We start from the raw sequence: 21,739 nt of genomic DNA on the forward strand, positions 1-21,739 counted from the left end.
TGGAGAAACACGCTAGCGTACTAAAATAAATTCCCTGGTCACCGGTTCATAGTGGTGTTGTGTGTCTATAACCTCTACTCCGTGTCATTGCTCCCAGTGCTTCTTACTGGTGGAGTGAGCTGACAAAGAGAGAAAGGCTAGCAGAGGGGAAACAGCTCTTCAGGGATTGTTAGAATACTCCTTACTAAAGCCATGGGCATAACTACCACAGTGACAGGTACTATGGGACCTGGTAGCTGAAAGGATCCATCAAGGCCCTTCCGCGCTGGGTCCTGTGTAGCTACCACTTGTGCCCTGCACTTCTGCCATCTCCTCTGAGCGCCGACAGGGCATTACCTGCAACCAGCAGGGAGCTGCATGTTTAGAGAAATGTTGCAAGATGTAAAAAGAAAATAAATGTAAAACAATTATTTGGTTTATATGAAGTAAAGATGTCAAGCTCTTTTATATTTTTGCTTTTATATTGCTGCAGTTTTGAAGAGTTAGTTTTTAACATGTTACATAAATAAACAAAGTGACATAAATAGTAGTTGTTATATCACCACAAAATCTAAACTGCAAGTTAATTTATGTAAAACCACTAGTAATAGCATTATCACAAATATCTGAGATAATATTTTCATCACTGGGTAAAAAAAAATACCTTTGTACACTAGGAAGTTTTTCTTAGATCACAATGGCTCATACCACCTAATAGTAAACTACAAATGAATAAGTATATAATGATTGAACCTTTGTGAAGCTATTATATATATATATATATATATATATATATATATATATATATATATATATATATATATATATAAAACAAGGGGTCTTGTCATCTTGTAGGCTATGTACACATAGGGCTTTTTAACCATCCGTGTCTGTAAAGTGTGAGTTTCCTTTCGCCATAGAGTGGGGTCCCCCTGACTTAATGATAACGAAAGCCAGCCTGGTCGAAATTGTATGACCCCCACCCAATCCATAGACTAGCAGCCACATGCTGAAAGGCACTGGGCATCCTCAACGACATCCTTGGGCTGTGTGTAATGGGGGGAAATATCGGGACCCTTTGTGTGTCAACATTGCTATCCCAGTGGTCCCAGTAAAATGGACCATTACATTTTACACATTACACATATATATCCATTTCACATATATAGTATATATAAATAAATACTACACTGAAACATATTTTAAAAATAACATTTATTTAAATAAGACTCCTAAAGCTGCTATTTTATCACTTGTTTAAAAAATAAAATGTTCTTTCCAAGTGTAGTCCAATGGGAATTCATCTTTCTTGAGAACCTACAGTCAATAAAGTAAAAACAAAAAAAGAATTGTGCAGAGAACTACTGCAGTGTTGAATCACTGTGTCTTTAAATTACCATCACAATTGGTCAGACCAATTCTTGTCGCATGATGTAATATTTTATTTTCTAACAAAGTAGTAAAATAAAGGTTTTGGAGAGTTTTTAGTTTAACTGAAGTCTATTTTTTAAAATATGAGCTGCTGTATTATTTACTTATTTATATTGCCACAATGGCAGGGGTCTTAGGAACGCTGATCCATTATACTGGGATCATTGGGTGATTAATTTGCCCCTCCAGGGATCACAGTTTGTTTCGATTATCCTGGTACCCTTCTGGTCCCTCAACACTTATCAGAAGGGAACGGTTTCCTTGAATACCCCCGTAAAGACTCTAGCCCTGATATCTGTGTGTCTAAGTATAGGTGCAACATAATGCAGACGCACAAACGCACATACACATTTTTGTGTATATTCTTGGCAGATTTTTGTGTTCAACTTTATATTAGGTCAACAGTGTTTATATGGAAGGATGGAAAAGACCATGGGTTTCCCCCCTGTAAAATCCCCGAAAACAACAGTAATTTGCTATTTATGATAGCAGCATCGCAGCAGATATCATAGATGTCTGCTGCTTTGCATCTTCTATCGTTTTACTGAGCACTCCCCATAACAATGTATGGGGAGTGCTCAGTAACGCTATTTAACAATGAATGTAATTAACTTTTCAAACTTGATAATGTACGTCAGCTCATGCAGAGCAAGAGCAGAGATGTCTGTGCGCATGCCCGAGGGTTTCACTCGGCGCATGCGCACTGGAGTCAGAAGAGGAGCCCCGTTCATCGCATGCTGCTTCAGAACCGAAGAGGCAGTGGTAAGTATGATTTCCACTTCACAGGAACAGCAGTTTTTCGGAACTGCTGTTCCTGTGTTGCTTTTTTAATAAATATGAGAAATAGTTCAATCCTTATCAATGCGATAAGGATTGAAAACTATTTTTCATATTCTGCGAGTTTTGATAAATGTGTCCCCATGTGTGTTATGTACTGTAATCTCTTGCACCATAGTATGTTCCAGCATTCCATCATCCCTAATCAAAATAATATGCATGTTGTGCTTATCCTGCTCAGAGCTCGCTCTGGGTGCATACAGAAGTGCTGTTAGTATGCAGCCTTAAAGTTTAGAAGCCTGCATGCCTTCATTGCCTGTTGAGTTACTAAGTAATACATCCCTCTTCCTTTACAGGTAACAGAGAGGCTAGTCATCTTGTTTGTGGTCATCAGCAGTCAGGAAGAAATGCAGAGCAAGTGCATAGTCTGCGTACTCTTCTTCCTGTGGAACCTGTGGGATGTAATCAGGTAATTTAGATTACGCCTCTAATACAGTGACTCCAAGATGCAGAGATTCTGCGGACCAATTAAGTCTAATTGGGATCTGTTAGATGAACAGGAGAGATGGAAAATCCAAGGAGATGATGAATGCATCCGTCCACAGTGAGCTTCGGATTTTTACAAGAGTGTTACACACTTGTGGCTTAAGCAAGGCTGAGTGACTGAATCTGCCAGTGTATAAGCACCAAGAGAAGTCTTTTAATTATCAGTTTCATGACACAGGGTTGCAGCATTTACCATATTTAGGAGCTAACCGTGCAACCTGTAACATTTTGAGTGTACAGTTTAACCAATAATGCAAATTACGCTTGTGAAAAACCCCCTGTATATAACACACTTTCCTCTCACACTCCAAAAACATACTAGTAGGTTAATTGACTGCTACCAAATTGACACCAGTCTGTCTGTGTGTATGTTAGAGAATTTATACTGTAAGCTCCAATGGGGCAGGGACTGATGTAAATTCTCTGTACAGCGCTGCGGAATTAGTGACGCAATAGAAATAAATGATGATGATGATGATGTAAACAAATTATATGCCATGGAAAAGAGCAGCATTTAAAAATGAAATAATTTAAAAGCACCTTAATCTATATTTATAAGTATTTAGTGGATATATAGGAAAGATAAAGAAACACATTCAAACAGATTGCACTATAATGTTTTTTATTTTCTTGGTTTTTTTACATGTTACATTGAGTTTAAATAAGAAGATTCTTTTTTTTATTTTTGGAGGAGAATTGTCACACTGGGACTCTATGATCTAAATATCGGATATTGCATAATAATATGTTGAAAGATCAATTCTTTTTAAAGTGTGTTACATACAGAGGTTTTTTCACAAGCGCTATTGGCACTATTTAATGTTTTCTTGGATGAAAACACATAGTGGAAGTAGCTGCATGTGAAAGTGCGCAGTTGAATCTTGACATTTTTGTTGTGTTTGTTGAGTGTACAATTTAGCTCATACTACAACAGTAGACACCTAAACATCTTGGCGAGTCAGATATTGCAGCCAGTGTAGTATCACCAGGATAGTATTTATTTATTTATTTATTTTTAAAGACAGCATAAATTACACAATTAATGGAGTTATTCAGAAATTGCTTAATGTTAATTAGTTGTATTTCACTGTGATTGGCCAGGAAAAGTTTGAAGAGAGCAACCAATCAGGTGCCATCCTCTGCGGCACTGAATGCTCTTACCTCTTCAAATCTCTCATGCCTCATCACACAGTGGCACATTGGTAAGAATTCCTGGGGGCATGGGTTCAATTCCAACTAAGGCCATATCTGTGTGTACTTGTATGTCCTCCCTGTGTTTGCGTGGGTTCCCTCTGGGTGTTTCATCTGAAACAGCCAGCATATGTGCCCATTCTCACATACACATACCACTCACGGAATGAGATTTAACCTAAGCCACAATATTTAGCAGATTTACTGCAGCATAATAATGATGACATATATACAGTGATGTGAAAAAGAAAGTACTCACTCTTTTAAATCTGTTTTTACGTATAAGGATATAATTAGCAAGCATCTTGTCCTCATCAAGGCCACAATTTAAAAAAATCTAATCCCAAGTGACAAATTACATATTTGACTTTATAATTATTTATTCAAGAAAAAAAAAATAAGGCAACATGTGTGACTCCTTCCATGAAAGCCATACTTATTCAGTCATGAACTTTAACATGTACCATGTTGGCCAAGATACCTGGATGTAGCCTTTGAGTTCTTTGCGATTTCTTTGAAGCATAATATGCATGTCTGATCTATGGGTGAATTTATCAGGACACCCACTCCTCAGAAGATTGGCAACTATCTTTAGTGTTTTCCATTTATAAATAACATTTCTCACTGTAGAATTATGGGCTTCAAAATGTTTGGACATGGCCTTCTGACCCAGAGCCGGATTTAGACCTCATGGGGTCCTAGGCAAGATATTGGTTTGAGCCCCCCCCCCGCCCCCCCCTTCACGCACACAGTGGCCCCTCACGCACACATAATACGCACAGTGGCCCCTCACGCACACATAATACACACACAGTGGCCCCTCACACACAGATAATACACACACAGTGGCCCCTCACACACAGATAATACACACACACAGTGGCCCCTCACATACACATAATAGACACACAGTGGCCCCTCACACACACACACATAATACACACACACAGTGGCCCCTCACACACACACACACACACATAATACACACACATTGTGGACCCTCACACACACACATAATACACACACAGTGGCCCCTCACACACACACATAATACACACACAGTGGCCCCTCACACACACATAATACACACACAGTGGCCCCTCACACACACACATAATACACACACAGTGGCCCCTCACACACACATAATACACACACAGTGGCCCCTCACATACACAATACACACACACACAGTGGCCGCTCACATACACATAATACACACACAGTGGCCCCTCACATACACAATACACACACACAGTGGCCGCTCACGCATAATTAATACACACACACAGTGGCCCCTCACATACACATAATAGACACACAGTGGCCCCTCACACACACACACATAATACACACACACAGTGGCCCCTCACACACACACACACACATAATACACACACAGTGGCCCCTCACACACACATAATACACACACAGTGGCCCCTCACATACACAATACACACACACACAGTGGCCGCTCACATACACATAATACACACACAGTGGCCCCTCACATACACAATACACACACACAGTGGCCGCTCACATACACATAATACATACACACACACAGTGGCCCCCTCACATACACGTAATACACATTACCGTATATAATATAATAAGGTTGAAAAGAAAAAGGTACTACTTAAATGGAAGGCACACTAGAAACATGGATATTAGTCTAATGATAAACAAACATTCCATATCAGACAGGAGTTCATTAAGGTGGATAATAAATAGACATCACACATAAAAAAAACAAATATTTATTGATATGCACTAAAAATAATAGGTAAAAATGCGAAATATTAAAATATCAGAGTCTGGAACAAGCTAATCGATTCAAAATAAATGTATTGATATAATACAGGAGTATAATAATGATGATAAGGTCACGTATATATTCGTGAGGACTCAACACTTTATGCTGGTAGTTCAAACCTCATATATACATTCAATATTTCATGCTTATAATTCAGACACTATCAAGGTTTTTATTGATGGAACATAATTTATCTATTAGTTAATGTAATTTATTAGTACAGGAAGTAGCACCTAGCAGTATTAATATCTTAACGCTTTCCTTGTGTATATTACAGAACACATTAAGAAAATTTGTTGTGCGGGGGATAAATTCTAATATATATGCCTGTACATTATATAAAACACAGACACACTATACTACAACTTACCTTTTTGCATACACAGCTGTGCACTCTTCCCTCTCACAGACCAGGCCCCACAGAGGAGGGAGGGAGACCAGCCACCACTCTAGCCCCTCCCCCGACTCGCGGCACCCGACCCCCCCCCCCCACCCCAGTCGCAGGGGGGGGGGTGTCGGGTGCCACGAGTCGGGGGAGGGGCCACGATTTTATTTTTTAAAATATTGTCTCTTGTCCTCACCATCTGGGCCCCCTGACAGCCGCTAGGCCCTAGGCAGGTTGCCTAGCGGTAAATCCGGCCCTGTTCTGACCCTTTCCAGACAATTGCTTCTCTGAGTTCAGTTTTCTCTTCTCCTTGGGATGGTTTTAACAGAAACATAAATGCTCCAGCCCAAACTACCAAATATTCTGCGTTTCTATAGAGATAGTAGTACTTCTGGATATGGAATGTGCACTGGATTAGCAGCACTCGGCTCAAATTGCTTTCTTTGTTGATATGAAAGCAGTTAGGGTGTAACTACTTATTCACACAAGGCTTCTTCATGCTGAATAAATAATGAGATAGTAAGATCAGTTATGGGTTAATTGCCATATGAGATTCTATGTATCAAATTTTAGGATATGGAGAGGACAAGATGATTATTAGTTATAACCTGATATGTAAAAACACAACACATATTTGAGAGAGGATGTACTTTCTTTTCACATGACTGTATATTGGTGACTTTTCCACCTATAGGCCTATACAATCACATTGACATTTTTAGGGGCATTTACTAAAGGATTAACTGCTGAATTAATTTGCAGTAATGATGCTCAGTAAAGTGCTATATCAGTGATGCTGGATGTGCAGGGAAATTTGATTTGCTGCAGTTCATTATGGTGCATACCCTGACATGTGACGTTTAACAAAGATACGTACAACCTACAAATTAAGAACTAGTGCTACTAAGACAGTTTTTCTGTGCCATTTCAACATGTCTTAAAACAAGTCCAGCATGCTGGTCAGGGATGTTTAGAAGACTACCAGTGCAATTTTTGTGAGTCAAGCATATTTTCCCATTGTTTATTTGATGCACAACTTTTTTCCCCGAAAGAGACTGGGTATAACTTTTCCTAAATGTCCCTTTATTTCTATCAGTCCTAAGTTTGTTGACAGCAGTGACAATAATTGTTGTTTAGTTAGAATTATACCATTTCATTGTTGTTTATCATATGATCTAGCACTGGTTGTTCCAATCATGATTGAATTGTCCTGTTTTTCCGCAGATACCCATACCATCTGTTGTCAGCTGTAGGAATAGACTACCCAGCTCTGACGTGGCTCTACCATACATTGTGGATTCCAGTTTATCCGTTGTCACTGCTGGCTGAAGGTAACCATGTGTTTTCATTGTGTGTACGTCCCATACCAGTTATTTTAAATAACAAATAACTGGTATTCAATTTCACTGTGTTGTATAAAGTGGAATTATGCAAAGCACTTAATTAACTTTATACAAGAACTTCAGATGAAGTGTAGCAAATGAATAAAATGCATTCTGTTGCTCTGTGACAAATGGAGGGCTTGTAAACAAAAAAAATAAGCATTTTTCTTAAAATTGCATGATTCAGACCTTTTTATAATGTTCCAAGAAATGTTATTAAAGTGAATACAAAAACTTAGTAAGTTTACATACAAGATAAGACAGAATAATACATAGGTACAATATATAGGTTCCAGGTGCATGGGACAGTAGAATTGCATTTTTTTGTATGAGTTGACCTAGTGAGGTACCAGAGCCCCTGGATGGAGAGATCTTATATATGTTGCCTAGTTACTGAGTGCTCATGGGGGGCAAAATGTTTAGGTTTTTAACTTACGTCATTGAGTTGCTGTTTAATTAAGGAGGTAATGTTATTGGATATAACTGACTCTTTCACATTTTCTATTTATTTCAGATATTGTTCTAGTTATTGGGGGATGTTTTGGATTCTTCATTCTTGCGCTATAGTCGTGTTAGGTGTTCTCACATCCTACTGAGGGACATTGGGAACATTCGGGTATAGGTCCTTTAAATAAAACACTTTAAATCACTTTAGCTCCTCCCCCTCATGGGCAGACCCTGCTTAAGTCTCTATTTCTTTATTTTAACATTTCTCATTTTACGTGGAGGCTTCGCCTCCTGCATTATCGGAGCCACGTTTGAGGCTGCATGCTGCGCTGGTGATTCAGCACTCACAGCATGGACAGCAGACCACAGTCGCCGCAGGCTGTGCCCGGCGTCCCTAAGCAGCGGCTGCTTCTGCTTCACCGCCAAAAGAAAGCTGCGGCAGAAGGTAAGTGTAATCCTCTTGCAGCATAGTGCTGGGAGAGGGGGTTTTAGGAAGCTGGACCCCTTGGGATTGCTGTCTCATACTGGAGGCAGCCAATAGATTCCTTACAAGGCTAGGTCAAGTAGTGGTTACGTTTTTTTTTTTATAAAAGCCCCTGCTAGGATCTTGATTGGTGGAGAGGCTCGTCCAGTGCTAGGTCTTGAGGGGGAGGTGCCTCTTCCCTCTCCCTGCACTTCCTCCCTGGTGGTCTCTCACTTCTCGTCTGCAGAAACCAGAACAGCAGCCAGTTTGGAGTTCCAGCTTTTACTTTCTTTACCGCTTCTTCTGTAAGGTACCGGGTCTGTGGGGTTGGTATTCTGAGTGGTTTGCCCTCAAATTATTTGGGCTCTGGGGCTGTACTGTAGGCCCACTTTCTTGTCTTGATTGTGTGCTGCTTGTGTTTTCATTTGTGTTTTTCTCCCATCGGTGTAATGTCAGATAAGGGGAGAATCTTGAGGGCTAAAGGTGGGATGAGTTCTGTGACGAAGCTCACCTGTGCCGGATGCAAAGCTAAATTGCCTTCTGGAGAGTCAGGCATGAACACTGTGCGCAGTCTACCAGTCTGTAGCTTGTATGCCCTGTGCACCAGGGGGCTCTGTTCCCTTCTTGGCTGAGCCGATGTGGACTCTGTCATTAGTTGATTCTGTGGCTGAGATTGCCTGGTTGGTCTGTTTCCAAATGGTAGGCGGTTCTTCATGTTTCCCCTGTCTCTGCAGGAAGGGTGGAAAATCCCGCTCTTGGTTCGCTGGTCCAGGGGCACCTGTGATCACGGTCTCTGAGCAACTGGCCTGGCGGTTCCGATACATTCTCTCTCTTTAAAGAAGATGCTTGAATCCACCATACCATCTTCCTCCCGTAAGCGCAGGCGGGTGGCGGCGGCCGTGGGAATGTTCATCCCAGGAAGAGGGCAAAGTGGTTGTTGGGTCAGATGTGGAGAGCTCCTCTTTTGTAGAGGAAGCTCCTTCTGAATATTAGGGGGTGGAGGATTGGATAAGGGCTGTGCACCAGGTGCAGGACATTCGGAGGCAGCAGTCCCTGAGCCTACATGGTGGTCGAATAGTCCTTTTCCTTTCCCTCTTCTTCTCAACTGGAGGATCTGTTGGGTGAGCTCTGGTCGTCCTCGTATTGGAAGTTCCAATTGTCCCGTCGGCTGCAGTTCTGTTATTCGTTTCCCTGAGGTTCTTGCTAAATTGGAAGTTCCTCAATGGGTGGACGCTCCTGTTGTGCGATTCACTTAGGACACTACAATCCCTAGACCCAATGCAGCCACTCTTAAGAACACCCTCAACCTTATGGTCTGCACCATCTTTAAGTCCATTTTAGTGGCCGTTGGTGCCTCTTTAAGGCCCACCTTGGCGTTGGATTGTGTGAAAAAAGCTGGTCAGAACAGCTTTCGGAGTTTTAGTTGACCGGAAGCCTGTGTTCTGAATTCTTTTCTTTGGTGAAACAAATTTAGATGTCTATGGACTATTTGGGGGAGGCGGCCCTAGACGCAGGACTGATAGAGACACAGATCTCTGCCACTATGGTCTTGGCTTGTCTGCCTCTCTGGCTTAAATCCTCAAAGGCTGAAGTGGAGTTTAGAAAGTGTCTGCAAGTAATCCCTTTTTCTGGGAGGGTTCCGTTTGGGCCAGAGCCTGACATCATTATTAGTCAGGCGACAAGAGTACTTCCTTCCTGTTAATGCTCCTAAGCCCAAGATGTCCAGATTTTGTTCCTTTCGCTCCTCCGGCAGATTGCGGTCAGTAGTGCGCCCCAGGGGTGGTTTGCAGCATAGACACCAGACCTGGTCTGCTCGGCCTCCAAAAGCAAGGTCGGCTGACATGCATCTGTGTGGCGGGCATTCTGCCCGCTTTATGTTCGCCATGGTGAGAGCCCATCTTCTCTTCTTCCGGGATCAGTGGTTTCAGTCTACCATGGATGCCCGGGTGCAGGGAATCATGTATTCCCAACCTCAAGTAGTCCAAAATGACTCCGTTCTAATGGATGATCTTTTTGGAACTTCTCTTCGACACCTGCAAACAGAGGGTGTTCTTGCCTCTGGACAAGATTCAGGCCTTGTCGAAGATGGTATGCTTTCTTTTGGTTGTCAAACAGAACTCTGTACATTTCTCCATAAAGCTTCTGGGCAAGATGGTATTGACTTTCAAGGCAGTCCAGTTTGCTCAGTTTCATGCACAGGAGGAGTTTCAGCTGGAACTCCTCTCGAAGTAGAACAGACCTTTCCTGAACCTTTCTAGTTAGGTGTTTTATCTTTCCTCTCAAATGCATAGGTCACTCCTTTCATGACTGAAGAAGGACAATTTCTGCAGAAGTGGACCATTCTCAATCTGGGATTGGACTTGATGACAACGGATGCCAGCCTTTAGAGTTGGGCCATCTCAGTTGAACCACAAGGTTGAACTCTTCTCCTCCAGGTGAAGCTATCCTCTGGCTGTCTTGATAGACGCCATGTCAGTTCCCTGGTGGTTCTGCCTGTTGTATCTGTTCCCTCTCATAGTCATGCTTTCAAGGATCTTAAAGAAGGTAAAGAGAGATGGTGTTAATGCTTCTATTATACACTTTGTCTTGGTGAAACAAAAACTGAGGCCTAACAGAAAGGGGGTATAGAGGGGGAAGAGCTAGGTTCAGATGTAAACTTTCTTAAAGTAGCCACACGCTTATTCCCCTTCAATATACCCCCAAGGTATCCAGTGTCCCCCAATGAACTGAGCAAAAAAACCCTATTTTATGCAGGATAGGGTGTCTGTCTGGTAACACTGTCAACACATGAATGATATTGAGAGAACTATTCTGTGCAATGGCTTTTAATTCTTTTTAAGTAGAGCCGCCCATCAGATGCCAGTTTCTCTGGTGATTGCCTACAGAGCATAACAGTGTGACGGGAGACATGTTCTGAGTGAGTCTAGCTGGTATTCATTAGGTCTATGTGAATGACTGAATAGCACACAGTCTGACCTTAAGACTGAGTGGATATTGGAGTTGACTGAATGCTGCTGAACCCATTTGTCTACTAAGACCAAGTATATTTTTGTGTAACATTATGGGCTGGGAAAAAGATTGTTTCTTTCCCGCCATGTGTGGTGATAAACAAATATAAAACAGGTTAATTGAAAAACTGTTTAAGTGAGCTATCTTAGAAGTGGCTAAGTGTTGGTTGCTTGGATGGAGTAGTGGATTAGTCAATTTATGTTCCAGGTTGTTCCTGGACTACCAGGGAGCCTAGCATATGCTTTATTATTATTATTTTTTGCGTTGGAGTGGTATCTGCTTGGCATTAAGAGCATATATGGACACCAGGGTTACAAGACTTCGTACCAGGATGAATTTCCTTATGGCTTTGTCTGGAATGATCTCTTTTGGGGTGAAGGGGGAGATTATTCTGTGTTATGCTTAAAAAGCCCATTCAAAAATAAAATTTGAGGCCAAGGAGAATCCAAGAATCTAGAGGAAACTAAAGAGGAGATGTGTGCCTCTTCTAGGGCTACAACATCTGCTGGTTTATAACACCAATTAAGAACAGATGGCTTTTGTTAAGTGAGTTAATCCCTTTAGTGTTAAAATGTTAACCACCTTGTTTGGTACTAATGGTGGAACAGTGGAGAATCATGAGGTGATCATTTAAATAGAGAGGTACCTTCAACTGAAGGCCACCCTGTGGCTACTCCTCAATGAAGGGGCTTCATGGAGTTCTTGCATAAGGTGCTCACTGTCCAAAAATGGCAAGAGGGATGAAGTGTGGTGCCAACAGTGAGGGAGAAACAATTAAAGTGGGCTTGTATAGTTGTTACTACAATTGGGAAGTCCATGACAAGAGAATATACAGCATCATTATGTTACATGTCTATGTGGAGCACCCATATGCCTTGAAAATTATAAGGTAAACAATCATCAATTGTTTCATCTTTGGACAGGAGACACTGAAGATGTAGGTTAGCTGGTAGGAGGTCTATTATGGAACTCAGCAAAGACTGTAACAAGCATTTGAGCTGGAGGCTCCACAAGTTGAATACAAGCATGGTACCTCTGATGCCAAACATTTATGGAGAGATTGTCTACTATATGACAGTCTGGAGAGAGTGTAGTGAAAGCGATCACGCTGCTTCTGTTGGATCTGTGTTTGCGGGAAGACTAGAGTGTACTGGCAAAACTTTGTAATTTAGCTTCCTTCACGGTTTGGTCTTTGTTATGGGAAAATGTAGCCCGAGTATGACATCTTTAGAGAAGTAGTCAGGGCGGTGTTTTGGCTTGAGGAGCCTGTGGATACGATCGTATACAGGTCATATGTAGGTCAGACATTTATTGCAATATGCAGTGAAATAAGTTGAGCATATATGTTAGTAGGTCATTCTGTTCGACTAAAAGAGAAACTCTTCTCAGCCTAATATCATTGTGACAAGAAGGGACCCCATGTCTGACATTTCGTCTTTAATGATTTGTAATTCAGACTATTTGTTCCCATGTACTTCATTGAGGTCATTGTGGTGTTTAACAAGCTCAGAGTATTTGGAATCAATAAGATGTTTTCTCCCCAAGATTAGAAATATCCGTCTCGGTTTTTTTCAGGGAAGTCAGCTGTTATATGTGATTTGAGTGCATGGAATAAAACTTTCATGGCAATGACAGTAAGCAGGGAGCATCATCCTTCAGAAGTGGTAGTGAAGGGGACACAGATGCTGCAGATATCTTGGGAAGAGTGTGACGTGGGAAGCCAGGTACCTTGTCCCTACGGTGAGCTAGACTGGCTTGGCTGAAGAAAACAGACCAGTGGACCTGTTTTATTAGTTTTGTGCTTCTTACGGCCCATTCTCCTCTGGAGAGTTTCAGAAGTCAGAGGATATGGATAACAACAAGTGCCTGGGCTTTTAATGTGTTGTAAAGCACTGGATGTCCTGGTGCTCAGTGTTCACACTTCTATTCATTGGACCTGCTAAGCTCTGCACCCTGCAGTTAATTTTTTTAATTCAACTTGTGGTACAAATTTGAGATTTAAACTTCACAAGTAACTCACAGCTGGATGTAATAATAAAAGGTCCATTCTTTAGGACTTGACACCATGGAGATGTAAATGAATACAGTGATTAATGCATTGTTTTCAACACACTACACTTAGTGCAATATTCCTTTCTTCGGCATCCATTGGGAGACACTGGGCACCTTGGGGTATAGTGTAGGATCCAGACATGCAGGCACTTTAAACTTCTTAGTACTTGTCCATAGCTCCTCCAGCTTCTGTAAGGGCCTTTGTTTAGTTTTAGTGTCTGGCAGTGTTGGGGGCATTTTTTTTCTAGGATCTGCATTTTTATTTTATTTATTCAGTTTGTTATTTTAAACATACTGAGCTGCATTGGTGGCTCACCAAGGTATGCATCTGCATCCGAAAGGGCAGCGCATACCACGGACGGCTGTGCCCTGCCGGAGTGGAGGATGAGGCGCTCTGTTCTCACTTTTGCCAGATTTTACAAGTTTAATGTGTTTGTATCCAGGGATGCCAGTTTTGGGAGAGAGGTGCTTTGCTATGTATCATCTGAGCCTTCTATTTCTCTGCTTTTCTGTGGGGCTTGGCTAAACAAACTGAGGACCTTACAGCAGCAGGATATAAAGGGGGAGAAGCTACAGACAACTATTAAGAGCCCGCACGCCTGTAACTTACAATATATCCCAAGGTGTCTGGTGTCCCCCAATAGACTAAGAGAAAAAATATAATATACAAATCCTATTATAAACATTTCATTCCCTGGAGCATGGGTCTATCAGTGACGAGTTACTCTGGAACTGTGAAGATCCGGAAACAGGGGGCCATTATGGTTGTCATTTGGGAAGGAAAGGAGTTAATCACCAACATAATAGTTTTAATTTGTTTTTTAGCAGTTATCTCCATGAGCATTTCATGTGTTTTTTTTTTTTGTTTTTTTTTATAAGATGACTAAAATAAAACATTTATTTTTCTTACAGTATATACAGTCTATGAATCACTTCCTTATTTTGAAGCCTTTGGCACATTTTGCTACAAGATGGCATTGCCATTTGCCGTATCAATTTACTTTCCATACGTTTTAAAAGTTTATGAGGTCATTCTACCTGCAGGTAAGGTACTGTTGATAAATGACACACTTTGGTATACACTGTATAGCGATTTGCCTGACATTAACATGTCACCACTTAGGTATGTTGTACACATGCAACCATTTACTTTTGGAAAGAAACCTGTATCTCAAACAAAGACATTTGAAGTTAAAAGTAAAGTAATAGACACAAGGTAAGAAAAACATTTCAGCTATCCATTTACCACGTTATCTTAATATTAATTCTAAAAATGTTCTTTGTCATTTCTGTCTCTATTTCTCACATCTGTCTGCAAATGATAGGGAGGAGACAGATTCAACAACAGTAGTTTAAAATGATGACCTGTAACATACTAGAAATATGGAAGATACTTTATATTATTATAGATATTATTCTATAATAAATTTAACTTCTGTTATTAACATTTGTCTAGACAAATCTATGAGATGTTTTAAGGACACATGGATAATAGGCTCATACTTAAATTCTAATTTCCGTTAATATCCTAGCTACTATGAATATATTTCAAATGCATTCTGTGTATAGCTTATTTCCAAACACAAAGATCTGAAATCCATTCTCTGTACTTTTAGTATCACACAGAGGCAGGATCCACAGTGCACGCTACCAAGCAAAAATCTGTCACACTGAAACTATTTCCAAATCCAGAAGAGACATGAAAGTGTATGCTGGCTGGCACAGCTGTGAAAATACAGATGGAGTAAAGTTTGTTGGCCCAAGTGGTGGACAGAGAGTGTGTTGAACATGCCTCCACCATTGCAACATGCTTACATACAGAAAGCATTATGTAGGTGGAGCCAGTTAGGTGCAATAGTCTTCATCCTGCACTAAATGTCTTTAGTGTCTATTGAGTATAAACAAAACGTATTTTTTTTAGTATTTTTACTCTGTTTTATTCTTACAAGAGCCAGTTTAAAAGAGTAGACTTGCTGAGAAGCTGTGCACCTGCTCAGTGAAACACCGTAAAACTTGCATTTTCAACTAAAAAAAAAAAATGCAGAAGAGTCAATCTGTCGAACAGAACGTCAATCTTATCATATAATGATTCTGTTATGTATACTGTAACAGGCGGTGATTGAAATAAGCAGGCCCATTTTATAATTAGGCACCATTGGCCTGTGCCCAAGTGCAGCACATGATTAAAGGCAGCTTTTTTTTTTTTCTCTGCAACTGCATATGACAATCTTTTACTGTTTATCAACAAAGAACAATGAACTGAGAAATCAAAATGAAAATCAATTAAAGGTGACATAATGAAGTTGAAAAAAAAATTGTAATTAATCTGATAGGGGAGGTATAAAATATCTGTTATGTGATGAGGGGATAAATTAATACATTCTGCTGTAGGTCAGGTTTGACGAAGCTTATGAATGTTCTATGTAATAGGAGTGACCGGTGGATAGAGAGGGGTATAAAGCACCAATTTTGTATTCCCACAAGTAATGCTTCTACAATGTTATGGTACATTAAAAAAATACCAAGATGAAAAAAATACCAAGATGAACTTCATGCCAAAGATAAATCTTCTTCAAAAGGGGAACTTAGTCAAACTATGATGAAATAAGTATATGTGGTATAACCTTTCCTAAAACATTAATCAAAACAAATTAAAAAGCTGTTGATGGACATTTATATCTATTGAGAGAAAGAAATCAACTCAAAGTCTTGAACAATATGTGACACCTATATATGACACCTTAACACGCTATAGCAATAATTTTAGCACTATACATGCTTTCTGTACACATTGTGCTACAGAATCATCTGGATGAAGAACAAGAAGTCAGCATTCCCAAATGTCTGAACATTACTTTTCCAAAACACAGTACTCTTATCTATGGTGTGATATTTATTTTACAGAGCAGGAATTGGATCCTAAGTGCAGAATTGCAATTATCGCTACTCAGGAAATCTGTTGGAGGGCTGACAACAGCTAACAATCCCTCGTGTATACATTTTTACACAGGGAAAAGTAGTTTAAGCTCACAACTTTATTATATAGTAAAATGGAAAAGCCGATTGCTTGTATTCTGAGTACGACTATATAATAAAATCTAAACTTCTATCCATTCTTCATCCTAAACTCTTTTAAAATGTGAATCATGTGGTTATACTTGCTACTGTCCTTATATGTGTACATAATATGTATATACACACACACATACGTACAATGGTTGAAATGCTGGTATGGAAAATGTAAGTGAATTTGTTATTTTTACAATGAAAGCAGCAGGAAAAGTGCAGGTATGGCATATCACCATATACCGGCCCACTTCTGTGTTTCTCTACGTGAACTGTGTGTGTAAAAAATGTAAATAAAACACACAGTCATTTTTATAGCACTGGAAGCCTGGCTGATAACCAACCTGGGTCACTCCTAGCTTCCCTGAGCAGGGATAAGCAGAAATATTCATAAAATAAATTACCTCCAATGCCCTGGCCTTGGGGGATTACTTACATCCTCAAACTTGTGGCCCCCTCTTGTGGACTCGCCCAATACACGTCAAACCCAGAAAGGTGGCACAGTTTCCAACCCAAAAGGTTCCAGTTTTCCCCCTACCTATCGCTGCACCAGGATGTGTTTTTTTTTTTCTTTATATCATTGTTGAGGTTGATTGTAATTATTAGAGGACAAGCATCTACTTTAGTTTGACCCAGCAAGCTACACTAGTACGGTAGGCAGCCCAGCAGTCCATAGTCCAAAGGGTTGGAAATTGGGATGTGGGAACCTCATGTTGCTGGTTGCACCAATCATGGAGGCAGCATTGGTTGTCTATCACAGGGGCAGCTATTTAATGGGCATTCTTTTGACCAAATAGCCCAGGAAGCACATGTTATACAGACACCATGGAAGAGGTATTCCGCGGTTTGCAAGCTTGAAATATATATTTATGTAATACAAAAAATACTCATGTTGTCTTCATTTAGCCATTTTTTATTTCAGGTAGTGTAACATAGGCACTGCGGAAATAAATAAAAGGACACTAAATACAATTCCGTGGTTTTAGATGACACTTTCTTTGGTCCACATAACAGCTTGCATATTCATTCTTTTCTTCTATTTTTCTCCGGTGCAAAATCCTACATTATGTACCTTATGCAATAACGTTCATGACAGGACATCAGTGACTAATGTATTGCCTGCTACCAGCCATAAGCCCTGGTCCACACTGCTTTCCTCTTAAACTCTGGAAGGCCCCTCAAGTTCAAAAGAGCAGCTGAAACACAAATATTTATGAAAATATAGTTAATAATAATTGTGTAATTTACACAATCATTTTGTAATACTAGTATTTTTAATAATTTTGTAATTTTACACAATATATAGCATTTTTAAGTAGACAAATTGAAGGACGTTAACAGATTTTTATTAATTGCCCTTCTGACAAATACTTTTAACTGTATAATATATCACAATATGTGTACATATGTTACACTTCCCCGTACCCTTTGTAGTCATGACTCTACCCCGAATTTGCAAGTGCTCTGTTTTCTATTTAAGTCTTACACATGCCCTTATTATTTTAGTCATACAATACAATAGAAGAATATACAGTACCTTTTAAGACTGTTCTTGATGATTCTGATAAGGCATCTTCAGGGCTTTCAAGGAGAGTCATCAGCCAGTCAATAAACTTGTGAAAAGAAGAACAGTTAACCATTATACCACCTAAATGGAGAATCAAGTAAACAAAACTGTGATTGTGGTATATCACTTTTTTTTTTGTTTGAATTTTAACTCAGAAATTGAAGTAGTTCACTCAGTCTTTTAATTTCCAGTGACTTAAATGTATTTTTTTTCTACAAATACAGGAATAAGTTACACAGTGATGTGTACAGTGTGGACATGTCACCTACATACAGTGGAGTAAATTCACTAAAAACCAATCGATCTCTTGAATAAAAGTCTGGCTTTGTGAATACTAGATAGTTTCTCAGTAATCTTGCTAGTTCCCAGAAAATTGATAGGCTGCATACTGATTCATCACACAAAATGGATGCCTGCACTTTGTCTAGATGTCAGGTCCACTTTAATAACGCACCCGCCCTATGCACAAAATGACTGACTGTGGAGTTACCTGTGCAGCATGTTTATCATATAGTGTATCCTAAGTGTGCACAGTGATGTCATTGCATAGTGCTTCCAATGTATAATGCCTCCTATAGCTGCTACACAGGTCATGCTGGTGGTTCCATGGAGACAAAGAGAGGAAAAGAGCCAAGCATGCCCCAGCCTGTGTAACATAATGGGATAAAAGCGGGACCTATAAGTCTCCTGGGCCCAGGTGTGTTTGATACCAATTGTTACTAAACTTACTGCAGCTGAATTTAGCAGCAAGGAGAGAATTTTCCTTTGCAAATTTATCCAGATTTTACAATAAAATATCACCATACAAGCCTAGTATTCAGTAGTCCCTATCTGATTTGGACTTGTGCCATGTTCTATACTTCATGCAGGAAAAACTACTAAGCTGTATAGTAAAATATTCTAAGTATTTCCCTGTTGAATCATAGTGTTTATTATACAAAGTTTTATCATCTGAGATAATTTAGATGGAATAAATTAATATCATATCTACATCATGTCCATGCATTGCTGTCAATAAACTGTAAATAACTTATAATGTGAACTCCTCACAAATTTATCAGGGAATTGTAAAAATACATATAATTGTTTCTCTAGCTGGATAATGATTGCAATACAAACACAGTGAAGAGCTACGCTAATGTACTGAAAATCAAGAGTATTTTTTTCAACAAAATACCTTTTGAGTGTGTTCCTTCCAAGGCTCTTTCGCTAACAATAACTGTAAACTAGATGGTAGTGCAGTTAAACACTCATATACAGTCAACGTGTCCAGAGAATGCGTTCCCAAACAACCAGAGGCGAATGGTGGATCGTGTTTCCATGGCAACCAGCTGCCGTGGACTCCGAGAAGTAAAGGCATTGCATGGTCAGCCCAGGACACCACAGATGCTGCAAAGACATGTAACAGGAAGTCCACTGCCTAAATAAGGAAGTGACAGTAGAAAATTAAAGTAAAGTAAAAAGCAAAAATATATTTGCCAAGGATATAATCCTGAGAATTAAAGAGCGCTGTACCTTGCTGAGCTGAACATTGTGCATTTGGATGGACTGATGGGCCACATTCCTGATCTGGCTAATCAGCTCCAGCAACCATTCCATTCTCTTTAGAACGCCTAAAATTATAATAAAAAAACAATAATGAAGAATAAAAAGCCATCCCAAACAAAAAAACAACTCCAACATACTTGTCTATAATAAACAAGCGCACAATATATTTGAAGTACAAAAATAAATGAAACGTTTAGCTTTTTGTTTACAGTGGGGAAAAAAAAGCTTCAGACATAGCAAGTTTAATAAAGTCCTAGAGAAAATCATTAAGGACAGATACATATTTGATGAGTACTTTGTAGTCAAGCATGAGTCGAAACTAATAGTAGCTAATATATTGTAAATGTAACAAAGAGTTGCATCTCCGACATATCGGTAGCAGTTGAAATATATATTTTTAATAACACATTTATATTAAATACTGTATTACATTTTGTGAAGCGACATTGTGTGCAACATTTTTTGGGCTGTTTAACTAGCCTGAAGAGAACCATAAATTAGAAAGAAAGTGAATAAATGGTTATTACTGCAGGGCAACAACCACTGTAGACTAATCATTTATTCACTGAAAGATGTGGTTTTTAATTTATGGCTTGTAGTGTAAACATTTAGCCTATAGCCCTAAAATGTAACCTTGGGAATGAACACATTGACATTTTGCTTACTCCACTCAATGAATCATCAATTATATAGGTATGAAACGGAACATTTAAATATGTAATTTAAAGAAATTAACATAGAGTGTATCCATTATTTCACATATATTTTTTGAACCTTGTCTCTTCTCAGTACAATCTTTGGAGATTTTTATTTTATTTTTATAAAGTAAGCTTTGTGTTTTAAAAGTAGGTTATTTCTCAAAGAGAGAATAATGACACCAGAGTCTTATATACCTGTGTTTGGGTGGTTTATGACTCGTGCTTGATAGAAAGCTTGTAGGAACAACCAGATAATGGTCTGCTTATGCTTGCACTTAGCGCCTACTTCTATTACATCACTTAGGTACGAAAATGGTAGGCGCCCCTGAGAGATCAAATAGACTCGCACAAATGTAGATTTTATGATGATCTCCTGCTGTTGAAGAGTGGAGGGGAAAAAAAGTGGAGTGTTATGAAATCTTGACACCTAAGGTGTAAGAAAATGAATACAAATAAAACGGTCACCTTTACATAAGGTTCCAAAGTAGGATGAAGAAGTGCCTCAATACCACTACTTCAGTATTACGATATCATTTTACCTTGGATACGCAGCAAATCCGTTCAATCTCGCTATCGGCCATTTCTGAGATGGATTTTGCAATTTCAATGTAGAACTCCGCATTTGTCTTCTGAATCAAGTATATGCAATAAAAAAAAAAAAAAAAAGACAAGCGCTGAAGGAAATGATGGCTTCAAAGATGGCACATTTAGAAGCCGCATGGATAGAAATGGCACTGAAGCCAAATATAAGCCCCATTAAAACACAAATTGCCAAGCGCGCTTCAGGAACATAAACTTGAATTTCTTTGGGAATTGTATATAAAAAACTGGAAGCATATAAAGTATAACCAAACATTGATCTAACACGGGTTAGAGCTATACCTGTATCACATCTGGTAAGAGCTGGTAGATCCGCTCTGTGGTTTTGCACAGGAAGCTCCAGCAGTGTTGTGGGGGACTGGGGAACTTCATAGCCTGGCTCAGACCTAACAGTATACTGTTGGACATCTCCACATCCCTTGTCTTACACGGGGCCTCAAACTGTGTAGTCATAAACGCATCAGCAAAGCTCTGCAGCTTATCCTCAGAGATATACTTCATCCACTGTGATAGTGAGGTTAGCAGGTAGGATCGGGTTGTAACCTGAAATGCAAACAAATAACTAAATTCAGCAATTAGGGGAAAGGGGAGGCCTGGGAGACTATAGAGTTTCTTTTGGATCTCTAGAACATCAGTGACATCTACAGAATGAGGCCACTGGTACATTAATGAAGCTAAATGGTGTTCCTGAGCATGAGCTCTAAAGTACAAGAATGCTGTATTACCTATCTTGCATGTACCCCAAGGAGTACCTCGGACAGATTTAATGGGTACTTCAT

The 21,739-nt window shown here is 39.6% G+C and overlaps 2 protein-coding genes across 7 annotated transcripts in view; one reads left to right on the top strand and one right to left on the bottom strand.

Annotated features, from left to right (window-relative positions):
- The window catches only part of HACD4 (3-hydroxyacyl-CoA dehydratase 4), a 31,000-nt gene extending 14,404 nt beyond the window's left edge, over positions 1–16,596 (top strand). For all 3 annotated transcript variants that reach the window (XM_075210616.1, XM_075210605.1, XM_075210596.1), the window contains exons 4-8: positions 2,544–2,656; positions 7,353–7,459; positions 14,394–14,525; positions 14,605–14,697; positions 15,098–16,596. In XM_075210616.1, coding sequence (XP_075066717.1) covers positions 2,544–2,656; positions 7,353–7,459; positions 14,394–14,525; positions 14,605–14,687 — 435 coding nt within the window. In that variant the 3' untranslated portion in view covers positions 14,688–14,697; positions 15,098–16,596. The remainder of the gene's footprint in view (positions 1–2,543; positions 2,657–7,352; positions 7,460–14,393; positions 14,526–14,604; positions 14,698–15,097) is intronic.
- An 849-nt stretch (positions 16,597–17,445) lies between these two features.
- FOCAD (focadhesin) overlaps positions 17,446–21,739 on the bottom strand; it is a 195,953-nt gene continuing 191,659 nt past the window's right edge. For 3 of the 4 annotated variants that reach the window (XM_075210512.1, XM_075210495.1, XM_075210503.1), the window contains exons 38-44: positions 21,243–21,503; positions 20,900–20,989; positions 20,556–20,736; positions 19,630–19,727; positions 19,292–19,534; positions 18,085–18,160; positions 17,446–17,743 (exon numbers count right to left, since the gene is read on the bottom strand). In XM_075210512.1, coding sequence (XP_075066613.1) covers positions 17,670–17,743; positions 18,085–18,160; positions 19,292–19,534; positions 19,630–19,727; positions 20,556–20,736; positions 20,900–20,989; positions 21,243–21,503 — 1,023 coding nt within the window. In that variant the 3' untranslated portion in view covers positions 17,446–17,669. The remainder of the gene's footprint in view (positions 17,744–18,084; positions 18,161–19,291; positions 19,535–19,629; positions 19,728–20,555; positions 20,737–20,899; positions 20,990–21,242; positions 21,504–21,739) is intronic. The other variant, XM_075210521.1, reaches the window with a different exon arrangement.

This window comes from Mixophyes fleayi, chromosome 1 (genome assembly GCF_038048845.1).
Source record: "Mixophyes fleayi isolate aMixFle1 chromosome 1, aMixFle1.hap1, whole genome shotgun sequence".
NCBI lineage: Eukaryota > Metazoa > Chordata > Amphibia > Anura > Limnodynastidae > Mixophyes > Mixophyes fleayi.